The 12,661-nt window shown below is 40.6% G+C and overlaps 1 protein-coding gene across 6 annotated transcripts in view; it reads right to left on the bottom strand.

Moving 5' to 3' along the window:
• prom1a (prominin 1a) overlaps positions 1 to 10,836 on the bottom strand; it is a 61,199-nt gene extending 50,363 nt beyond the window's left edge. For 3 of the 6 annotated variants that reach the window (XM_084430294.1, XM_084430296.1, XM_084430299.1), the window contains exon 1: positions 10,321 to 10,836. In XM_084430294.1, coding sequence (XP_084286420.1) covers positions 10,321 to 10,552 — 232 coding nt within the window. In that variant the 5' untranslated portion in view covers positions 10,553 to 10,836. The remainder of the gene's footprint in view (positions 1 to 10,320) is intronic. The other 3 variants (XM_084430295.1, XM_084430298.1, XM_084430297.1) reach the window with 2 other exon arrangements.
• Between the last annotated feature and the right edge of the window lie 1,825 nt (positions 10,837 to 12,661).

Below are 12,661 nucleotides of genomic sequence, written 5' to 3'. Positions count from 1 at the left end.
CGCAATACTCGTTACCTCTTCTAGAGAGAACCGAGGTTACATTAGGTAACCGAGTACGTTCTCTTACGAGAGGTTCTCTCGTATTGCGTAAGTTGCTTACGCTACGGGAATCCCTTGTCAACGCCGTGCGCGCCGAGCATCCACTATATGAGTCCCAGGGGAGCCCGGGGAACATAAATAGTGGGAATCAGGTGGCCAGCAACGCGGGCCAACACAAGTACATAAGCACACTGTATGGGAATACAGAGCGCCGCTGCCGGTCTATTATAGAACATCAACCCTAATAGTGCAGCTCAACCAGGAGAGCTAAGTCACGTGAGAGTAGACTGCGCACAGACACTGTGGGCAGAGCATACATTCCGTTAGACTGACAAAACTTTAGCCTGCAAGGCGGGAACTTCCAGGTTATAGAACCTGACAAATGTAGAGGGGGAGGCCCAGCCGTCGAGAAAACAGCCGTCGAGTCTGTTAGGCGCGGGCTCCTTAGGCGGTGACCACTCGAGACCGAGCTGTCCCACGGCCTTGGAAAGGAGGCGCATAAGTTCCGCATCCACGCCGGAGCGCGTCCGGCTGGATTCCTGGACCGAAGAGGAGGCAGAATGGTGCGAACCGGACCATTCCTCGCTGTCTGAGGCCAGGATAGAGCAGCTGTCACCGGCGGCATCTCCTTCCGCTTCGTCCCCTGAGGCGGCGGCAGTGAGGGCAGCTGCGCGTCCGGGAGGGGGGGCGGAGAAGGAGAGAGAGAGGCTCGCGGGCAAGGTTCCGGCGAGCTCTTGGAGCGGCGCTTCTTCCTGCGCGGTCCAGCAGTGACGGGCGGAGTGACAGCTTCGGCGTCAAACACTTCAAGTCGAGCCTGCAGGGTCGACATTGAAAGTTCTTCGCAGTGGATGCAGCCTCCCGAAGAGAGAGCGAGAGCTGTGTGATCTCGACCCAGGCAGAGAGCGCAGATCACATAGCGGTCTCCAGCGCTGAGCGGGGCTCGGCACGAGCCACAGGAACTGCAAGGCATTTTTACAAAAACGCTCGCGCTCTTTTAGACAAAGGAGTGTGTGTCGCGGCGGCGAACACACACAGCAGTGAAAAGGATATTGTCGCCGGATAGCGTGGCAGGCACGGATGGCTGAAGGTGGCGAAGACGACCGGCTTCTTCAGACGCTTTCCTCTGCTTGCTAGTCGCTTGTTTCCACGGCGGCGGCTTCTTCTCAGGATTCAGGATGCGTAGAGCTTCGCTGAAGAGAATGAAAACCAGGGAAGCAGCACCCGAGCCCGTCCTTATATACACTAAAGCCACGCCCATTCTGGCGGGCTCTGACGTGTAAGGGCGCGCGCCCTCAATTGGGCGTGATGTCACGCGGGGCTCAGTGGTTGGCTGCTGCAGTTGCCGCGCGGCAGCCAATGAGCGCGCTAGACAGCCGCTCTAGGTCTGCTAGCTGCTGCACTGCGTTGACAATAAATTAAAAAATGAAGGATCATTTTCTGGCTTCATATCTCGAGAAAAGATGACTTTCCCGTAGCGTAAGCAACTTACGCAATATGAGAGAACCTCTCGTAAGAGGGGCTTCAGGGTTCTACGTCAGAACGCCGGCTCATTATTGGCCGGCTCCTGCGTCAGTATCACATACATGCGTCGTTTTTTTTTGTACGCTAAAATTAAGGTTGAACCACTGTAGTCACATGGACTATTTTAAAGATGTGTTTACTACGTTTTTGGGATGAGGGTGAGTAATTAATGACAGAATTTTAATTTTGGGTGAACTAACCCTTTAATATTTTCCTGTTTTGTAATGTATTTCAATACCTTGATAATATTGTATACCATGATAATTATTGTGATACAACATGTCTAGTAATGACCAACCCTATATTCACGGATTCAGAGAAAATACTACTAATAATATTTTTTTAAATATGTGATAATACACCTTCAAGATTTGAACAAACCTTTTGGTTGATGCAAAAGTGTTTTTGAATGGTCTGTGTCTTTGCTAAGACTTCTGTATCTCTGGATGCCTAAATAGCCCCTTTGACTTGGCTAAATGTGGTTGTATAATCGAGGGCAGTATAGCTCAGGATCACTGCCAGTCTTTCATTACACTCTCTCAGTTTAAGCCTTTGTTTCCCTCTCTAGAGAGAGAAATCCAACCCACACAACATGCTGGAGAGTGAAAGTAACTGTGTGTATGTGTGCAGCTCTTCTAAAAATAAGTATTTCATTCAGAGGCTACAGCAATCCCACTTTTCCCTCAAAAACACTGCAGAACAGAACACCTGATGGGTTCACTGTCTGACATCCCATAATGCCATGCTAACATGAGGCAGCGGAGGAAAACGCTCACTGGAGTTTAAATGTAAATGCGATCATCACATTAGCAGCAGGAGCAGTTTAGTTATGACAGTCTAAATCTGAGGCGCTCCAGAGAGGCTTACCATCAACACACAAACATCACTAATGTGGGCTACACAAATACAGAGGTTCCCGTCCCACAACATATTTGGACACTAAGACTGTATGAACTGAATCGGACAGTTAACACAATTTCAAACCAAATGGTGTCTGTAAACAAAAGCTTAATTAACTTTTTCAGCGTTGGGGGTAATGCAAGTTACATAACCAGATTATTTTTTCAAGTAACTAGTAAAGTAATGCATTCATTTTAAATTTACAACAAAATATCCGAGCTACTTTAAAAGAATGCTTTCCCATTTATTGACTGACACCTCTCCAGTCCCCATGTAAAGAGAAATCGGAAGTGAATATTTGTTCGCCGTGTGAACATGATGGTTATTGTAGTTCTAGACTAAATGTAAACATTTATTCCTCTCACTAGCACAAAACAGATTCAATATTACTCAAAACGAATAAAACCGGTGAAATGCAAAGTCAGAATATTACACAAACCTGTAATCAATATGTTAAATAACAAAAAATACTTTATGCATTTAATCACTTTATTAACCAATATCTTCGCTGCTGACCTTCGATGATCCAATTCAACCATACTAATAAGCAAAAATGGCATTAACATCACATTTGTGTTTGGTTTGTTTGAGCTGCACCCTCTACTGTACAGGCGTGAATGCAAGGCCAAATTTAGACAAAAATAAAATGGTCTAGTAGTCTATATATAGTTCAGTATGGTTGCTAGATGTGTTGTCACTTTAGACAGTCATAATTAATCTGTTGAGAAGCGAACATATGACCACTCATGACCTGGTCATCATTATGCAATCAGTCTTTGAGATTCACACACCACAGATGCCTATAGCCACACTCTCAGTGTGGCTCAATGGCTACAAACAGTTTGAAATCCTCTTAAAGTGTTCTTGTGAATTGGCTTTCATCCAGAACCCCAGGTAAAGCACACCAAAGGTGCGGAGCAAAAGAGCAGGAGGGCAAGATTTAGGGCAGCTACAAGCCCTGCAGAGCTTAAGCACGTCCAGACAGGAGCGTATCAGCTCTCAGATAAGGGACAACATGCTGCAAATAACCCTTTTGCTTATAACGTCTAAGCCAGGACCGGAGTGTTTAAGCTGTAAGCATGTCCAGGCGGAATCAGCATACTTATTCTGCGCTGATTTTTGGGAAATCTGCCAGTCTGTGGAATGTATTTAAATGAGGTAAAATGATCAGTTGGTAGCCGGAAGCATTAGTAAATATTTAGTAATCAACACTTTTTAATAAGAATAATCAAAGAAAATAAATAAAAATAACAGTCACCCTCATCTATTCACACTTTAAAAAATAAAAATTCCGCTGCCTGCTATATGAAAATGGTAAACTAGCAAATTACTGATAATAACATTTTGGCTGATACCAATGAGGCGATAATTATTTTAACTGATAAAAGCCGAGATTAGAATTCTATACAAGTTTGTCAAACAGATTTAAAATAAGAACACTGTAAACAAACTTTTAAATGCTTCTGGTGCAACAGATGACAAAACTCATGGTTCTGATCATATTATGGTTTTTGAGTAACTGATCAGATAATTGAAAAAAATTATTGTTCTGTGTTCATTTCGAGAGTTCAAAACAGCTTCTTAAATTTTGCACTCGAGTCCGAGACCCCCACCTCTGGAAGTTGTAATTCTAATTGAAAGAGACACTGACACAGTTTTTTCATGTTTAATATCGTAACGCTGCCTGCTTTTAAACAATATTGCTTCACGAGTTTGTACTTACATATAAGATGTAGTATAAAATACTATACACTTTACAAAAAAATACACTTTGCAGTGAGTATATCGGGGCCTTCAAGTCATTCAGTCATTTATTCACCAGATTCATTCAAATTGCTGATTCATTCAGGAACGAAGCAATGACCGTCTTTATGAATGGGTCACTGAATCAATGGCTCACTCGATGAGTTAAAAACTGTGGATTCATTCAGTAATGCATTACCAGTGTGTGTTGCTCGGAGATGCACAACAGTTCTGCTGTGGTTTTGTTTGGAACCATTTTCATTGGCGAAATGTAGCAAAAACATACAATATTGACAATATTCTATCACATTTGCAATATCACATTTGCAGACATTCGGGAAAAAACAGCACTCGTTTGTGTGACATTGCTAAACTATATCATATGATAACATATGACAAAAAAACATACAGCGGCATTTTTGGGTCTGGGTCGGGGCGAGGTGCGTTAAAAGCATTAATAAAAAATAAAAAATGTATTCCCATAATTAATCACACCAAATTAACATGTTAAATCGATAGACCTAATTTTGGTCCATTGGAACTCAATTACCATTGTAATTTTTAAACAATTACTAACAAAATTAAATGCAAATTGACATTTTATTTCACACTTGAAATACCTAATTTTTTATAAAATTCCTTAAAATCTATTTTTCAAAAAACATTAAATTCATAGCATTTCCGTGAGCAAACTAACTAACTAGTCCTCAAAATGAACCAATCACTTCGAAAAGCTTTCATTGATGATGACTAAATCGAGCCACAAACAATGCAAAACAGTGCCAAATTAGAAGAATTTGCCCTAACATTTATGCATTTGGCAGGCGCATTTATCCAAAGCGACATATTCAAGGTATACACTTTATCCGTTCAAGCATTCCCTGGGAATCGAACTCATAACCTAGCACCATGTTGTCAGCACCATGCTCTTCTGCTTGAGCTACAGGAATGCATTTAATAGTATTATTAAATTAAATGGTCACACTTAAGATTAGGGTCCAATTCTCACTATTAACGAACTATTAACTACGACTTTTGCCTCAAACTCCTAATCACTGCTTATTAATAGTTAGTAAGGTAGTTACGTTTAGGTATTGGGTAGGATTAAGGGAGGTAGAATATGCAGGATACGGTATTAATATGTGCTTTATAAGTACTTATAAACAGCCAATATCCTAGTAATATGCATGCTAATAAGCAACTAGTTAATAGTGAGAATTAGACCCTAAACTTAATTGATACCAATTAAATATAAACAAATAAAACCACTAATATCAATTAATAACCAATATGCTACTGAAACCCCAACATTATTTCAGGAGACAGAGAAATTATCAAGAGCGTTACTGGAAACCAAAAATAAGGTGTTTTATTAAGAACATTTTTAGAATATTATTAGGATGCCAGCTCATTTTGATAATACTGACAGTTGGGCACTGGGTTTACTGGAGCTCATGGGCCTCATGCTGGGTTAAAGATGCCCCGGGAAATCTAGTGACATGTGCCAGTCCCTGGAGCACCACAGTCATGCTGGAGTCATGAGAACACGTGACAAATCACACGCTCCCAACATCTCCAACTTCCTCCTCAAACATCTATCATGCTCACTACATTCAAATATGTGGGATGTATTTCACAGCTGCTCATAAAATAACAACCATAGTCTGGCACACACCCACTGTAATTTTAATGTATGAATATGATTTATAACAGCAACTTATTCTCTATTCTATTCTATTCTATTCTATTCTATTCTATTCTATTCTATTCTATTCTGAATTAAACATTCCATTCATTTGGAATTGTCCAAATTGGATTCCCTTGGATTCCCAAGTCCCTAGCATCAGAATTGAATATATTTGTAAAGACTGTCTAATTGTTTTTTTTTTATGCCACCTCTAAAAATAACATTAACAGCCTTTAAATATGAATCCTTTTGAGGAGTTTTGGACATGAATATGTCTTGGAGGGCTTGCTGAGTGGAGGGGCAAGGAGAAGAACGAATGAAGGTCAAGCAGAATGAGATAACTGGGGTATGGAAAGAGGGAAAGGGAGCAATAGAGAGGAAAAAGTTCAATTTCATTTCCACTCAGCCTCAGTGAGTGTCATAACTGCCTCTCGAGATGTAGAGGAGCAAGAAGGAGCACAGCAAGCTGGCGGCCATCTGCCATCAGCACTGATGCTTCATCCTTCAGCAACCCTGCTGGGTGAATTTTTGAAAAATATGTCTATTAAGTTTTAGTTTTTTTGTTTGTTTTACTTTGAGCATGCACAATTTCTTCGGACACTGCAACAGTCGTGATATCATATGACATCATGCTCTGCAGCGTCTTTTTTTATGAACATGAATTCAACATATAACAATTAGTAATAGCCTACATTCAAAATGTAAAAATATACAATTGCTTTTACAGAAAAAATATATATGTTTTATTAGATTATAATAGCCCTGGTATAAGCAGTTTTGCATACTTCCAAGCATGAAAAATATTAATATAGTCTTGGTTGTCCTGTGGTTAAACAAGGATCTGTTAAGATCTACTAAAGCACTGCTCTACTTGCAGAAATCACTGGCTATTCGCACCTTGTATAACACTACAGCATTCAGACATATGTAGGCCAATGGGAGAAACTTATGTTGCCCTGGCAACTGCCTCCACTGCATATGTCTACTTCAGATGGACTCATCACCTGGAATGCTAGATTTGGGATCTGCCATATAATCTGAGATGGAGCTCAAGGGTGTCCAAATTACAATAGCCCCCTAATAGAATTCATAACCGACTACTTATACATAACCTTTCAAAAGTTTGGGGTAGGTAAGATTTTTTTATGTTTTTGGAGATAACTGAAAAACAGTAATATTGTGAAATATTGTTAAAATAACCGTTTTCTATTTTAAAATAATTAATATATTTCTATTATGGTAAAGCTGAATTTTCAGCATCATCACTCCAGTCTTCAGTGTCACATGATCCTTCACAAATCATTCTAATATGCTGATTTGCTGCTCAAGAAATATTTCTAATTATCAATTTTGAAAGCAGTTGTGCTGCTTAATATTTTTGTGGAAACCGTGATGCACACAAAAAAATGTTTTAATTGATTTTTGTAAATGTCTTTACTGTCACTTTTGATCCTTGCTGAATAATTTTTTTTTTTTTTATAAAAAGAGAGAAAAATGAAATCTTACTGACTCCAAACTTAAGCCGGGCTTAGACTACAGGAGTTTTTAAAGGGTTAGTTCACCCAAAAATGAAAATTCTGTCAGTAATTACTCACCCTCATGTTGTTCCAACCCTGTAAGACCTTCGTTCATCTTCGGAACACAAATTAAGATATTTTTGATTAAATCTGAGAGCTAGATCACTCCTCCATAGGCTTCTAAGGGACTGAAACTTGCTGGCCCAGAAAAGTTATTAAAGAGATCGTTAATATAGTCCAAGTGACTCCAGTGGCTCAATCTTAAGTTTATCAAGCGACAAGAATACTTTTTGTGCACAAAAAAACCCCAAAATAACGACTTTATTCCACTATTCATTTCCTTCTCTCTGGGCCTCGAGTGAGTTCACGTAGTGTTTTAGCGCAGCGCGTCTGTGTTGTACGTCACACACATCACACACGACCAGCGTCGGCCAATAGCGAGCCTACGTGGTGACGTGCAACACAGACGCGCTGCGCTAAAACACTACGTGAACTCACTCACTATATTAACGATGTCTTTAATAACTTTTCTGGGCCAGCAAGTTTCAGTCCCTTAGAAGCCTATGGAGGAGTGATCCAGCTCTCAGATTTAATCAAAAATATCTTAATTTGTGTTCCGAAGATGAACGAAGGTCTTACGGGGTTGGAACAACATGAGGATGAGTAATTACTGACAGAATTTTCATTTTTGGGTGAACTAACCCTTTAAATTGTGAAATCTGGAGAATCTTCATAGATTTTCTTTCAAATCTCAAACCGGCACACAAAACAAGATTTGAAAATCGTGCCCCATCACACACTACAAGATATTGTTAAGATGATCATGCCAGATTTAGCACCTCACGTGATCATCTCACGGGGAAGCTGATTTAAACAAAATGGATACTGTGCCGCAACAAATTGCTGTAGACATTATATAAGGAGACATTATAAAGGCAGTCGTGTTGTTGGCACATTTGGACCAGCCGTTCCTCCATCTCCGTTGTCCACTGGACCCGTACAGCTGCTTGTTGTTTCATGGTCGAAATTTCAAAAGTTTCGTCGCGTCTCCTTGTACACTTGTCTCTTATTGGCCATTGTGGAAGTACTAACATAACCAGTCGTATTCATCCCGATTTAAAATCATAAATATTAAACATCGGAACCGACTGATGCCCTGGACGTGATTTCGGGAGGGGTAAATCGGGCATAAATCGTCCCGAAATCCCTGTAGTCTGAACCCGGCTTTACACGACCGATGGCAGATGTGTGAAATGTTTGATAAACCTGTACAGAAACAATCATTACTTTAACATTCATTTGGTGACACTAGTGCTATTGAAATGGCACACAAAAATTTGCTTTGAGGAGCAAAATGAGATACAGCCCAAGGCTCCAAAGGTGGCAGTCATGACAGCCAGGTCAATGTCTGAGAACAAAGAGATCCTAAGTGCTCCCTAATATATTTCCTGGCAATATAACTCTGCGAAACCAGAGACCTTCGCATAGAGCAATTAATAGGCCATTACCGAACCATCGTCCCCCGGCTCGTTTTGATCTTACGAGTAGTTTTGAAGGTCTAAAGACACTGTTTCTTTTGAAGGAGACAGGGGGTTACCATCACACATCATTGTCCTTACTTTCACTTGTCAAAGTCCATTCAGATTTAAGGATCAAAGGATTTGAGCATGTCTGTCTAGGTGTGACGTGACCAGGCTTCTTAAATCAGCCCTGAAAATCCACGCTAAGAAATGACTTCCAAGACTGGCACAAACATAGTGGCAGAGAACAAATCAAGCAGGATTGGAGTTATGACGAGACTGCCGCAGCTGCACGGCTGTCTCTTTCCTGCAAATCAAACGCAGTGGGCTGAATTATCATATACCGGAGGCCTGTCACAGAGCTTTTATCATTCTAATTAATTTGCCGAAAGGCTACAGCTGTGGCTATTTTTATTTGAGAACGGAGGAGGAGAAATGAAAACAAAATGCCGACAGTGTTGCATGCGTTCAGAAGACGTATGCACAGATGACTAGAGGGGGGCCATCACTACCAGATGAGAAATTAACAAGCTGCAGAAAAAGAAGGAATTATAACCTCAGAAATAGAGTAGAATTAAGTGAAATACAGAGCAGAATGTAGAATAAAATGATAATCCTTGCAAATTTATACAAGATCTATATACACTCTTAAAAATAATGGTTCTTTATTGACATCTACAGTTCCAATGGAATCATTCCATTGGATAAAATGTTCTTTATAGTGGAAAGTGGTTCTTCCGATTAAATGTTCTTAATGGTAAGAAATAAATGTCATCTTCTATGGCATTGCAGCGAAAAGCTCCCTTTTGGCACTTTTATTGATAAGAGTGTGGGTGCTTGGTGGCTTCAATTGTTGATTATACCAGCCCTTCCCAACCCTGTTTCTAAAGGATGACCAATAGCACACATTTAGGATGTCTACCTTATCAAGCACCTGATGCAACAAACCAGCTCTTTAGTAAAGTTCTCCAAGATCTACTATTCTGTGTATGTTTGGGGTCCCTCCAGGAACCGGGTTATATCCACCTGTGGCATGCTGGGAAAATAAAAGCGCAGCAACATATGGCATTCAAGATTAGCCTTTTAGCTCATTAGGAGTGACTCACAGGGTCACTCACAATCTTAATCTCAAGATCTACCAAATAATGACGAACACAGTGGAGGTGGAGAATATGCCAGACCAGCCACTTCACACATTCTTATTCACCATGGAGAGGGATATAACAGGTGGCAGCTCTCTCACACATTACTCGTGATATGGTATTGCTATTGGAGAAATAGTGTGGTAGCATATAGAAATAACCTGCTTCAAATTAATTAGTAAGTGAGGGAAACATCAAATTGAATCTTAAAGGTGTCCAGAAGTTCAAGAAAATCACAGGATTGAGCTCACCTTCAGGAAACGGGTTAGGCTGAACCACATAGAGGAAAGCGTGCATCATGTTAAATAAAATCCCAATGGCCCCAGGCTCGTAATAGGCGACGGTTTCGTAAACTCCGAAGGGGACGAAGCCGAAATCCAAAGTTCTCCGCGCTGGAGCAGCAGGAGTGCCGGACTGCCCGTCCTGGAGTTCCCCGGACGACAAGCCCCAGCACAGAATAATCAGTCCCGTTTTCCACAGCATGATTAGTTCTAGTGTTAAAGCAATTCCAGATGATGGAAGTGGAGGAAAGTCTGGGTGTACTGTGGAAGGACAATCTCGGTGATTGCAGATAAACCGCAGGTCTCAAGTCCTGCTGTCCGGCGAGCGATTCATGATGACCATGGTCCCCGTGGCGAGCGGCTCCTGCAGGTTCACCTCGCGTCTCTCTGTCGGCCAGTCAGTCAGTCAGATGCCCCGCTATAATAACACGGCTGGTGAGCGTGAGCCAGTGAGGTGTGAGCAGTGAATACAGACTCGCTCGCGCTCGCGCTCGTGCTCCGCCTGCCGGGTGATAAAGATCAGTGACGCGATTATTTAATTTAGGCAGTTTTCAATCATCTTTACCACTTTCAAACACTGATGAAAGACTGGTGAAAATGGGACTTTTTAAACAGCCTTTTGTCCTTAAATGGTTCCCTCTAGTTCAGAATTCTACACTGCATGTTCAGTTGTTGATTTGATTTCAGTTTCATCTTGATATCAAACAAAAGTAGCCTACTGAAATGACTCGAGGGAATTTTTTCTTCTTCATATAGGCTATTTAAATAATTCCACGACTTTCCCATTCTTTTTTGAAATCTCCCTAATCATAAAAAAAAAGCAATGACATCATCCTCTAAGTGACATTTTTTTGTTGTTAGAAAACAACGACACAAACATCAATATATAGCAAAAGATTTAATAAAAAATGTTGTTTTGTGGTAGCTGGTAGCCTATTAGATGGGTTGTCTCACTCAACAAAATGTTAATATAATGGTTAAATATCAAAATGAACGTCTAAACTGGCCCCGATGTTTTATACACTATTTCATGGTAACATTTCTCTAAATTATAGCATCAAAATAGCACTGTTATTATAATTCTCGGTGTGGAAACTTAATGTGACTCTAAAAATGCAATTAAACAGACTCTGAAAGTTTCCTATTCGGTCTGAAGGAAAATCTTAGGCCTATTTATTTTGATTTACAGCAACACTAATTTATATAGCCTACATGCATCTTGGTGGAAAGCTAACATCTTCCTTATGACAGAGGCTGAGTAGAACATCATCCTGGATCAGCATCTTTTGTTGGTCCCAGAACATTGTTTCCTGTCACACAAACATAGTCATATTATACCGCACATTATTAGCCATCATAAAATCATGAGGAAATGGGAGGGTTGATAAAATTATTGTTCAAGCCCTACATTCCGATTTTTATAAATGGGAATCCTGGCAAAATCCGTCTCCAGAGTCATAAGGTGCTGCACAGGGAATATGGATGGTATCATAGCAACACACATGGAGGATGTTTATTTCAAATTTCTGAATTTTATCTACTTTCTCAGCTTTTCATGTGTTAGCCAAATAAGTTCACCCACTGAGTGGGCTCAGATTTTCTAACATGACTCATTTGATTTCTCTCAGATTTTATTAAGGCATTAAAGACTTGAAGAACAGAAAGTAATACTAATAATAATAATTTGTTACATTTATATAGCGCTTTTTCTGAGACCTCAAAGCGCTTTACATAGAAGGGGGGAATCTCCTCAACCACCACCAATGTGCAGCATCCACTTGGATGATGCGAAGGCAGCCATATTGCGCCAGAACACCCACCACACACCAGCTTACTGGTGGAGAGGAGACAGAGCGATGAAGCCAATCAGTATATGAGGATGATTAGGAGGCCATGATGTACAGAGGCCAAGGGGCAAATTTTGGCCAGGATGCCAGGGTTAAACCCCTACTCTTTTTCAAAGGACATCCTGGGATTTTTAATGACCACAGAGAGTCAGGACCTCGAACTTATATCAAAGTACTTCATGCATTTCATTCATATAGGCCGATACATGGAGAGTACTTTATATAACACTACTAAACTAATTAAATCGATCACCACAGACCAATTTAACATGACAGCATATGTTAAGATAACAGTTATCATTCATAACATGGTCACCTCTTACTGTGCAATTCCAAAAAAGCCAATGGGATCAAAATCTACCAGACTACAGCAAATGGCCTTTCATTTACCACCAGGAATGTTATTCCTTCACTATACTCTGGGGAAACAACTGCTTAATTCATAAAGAATGCGAGGAAGGTTC

The sequence above is a fragment of the Rutilus rutilus genome (genome assembly GCF_951802725.1).
Source record: "Rutilus rutilus genome assembly, chromosome: 14".
Lineage (NCBI taxonomy): Eukaryota > Metazoa > Chordata > Actinopteri > Cypriniformes > Leuciscidae > Rutilus > Rutilus rutilus.
Note: the sequence above shows the minus strand (reverse complement) of the source record. Positions and strands in the feature narration are given on the sequence as shown.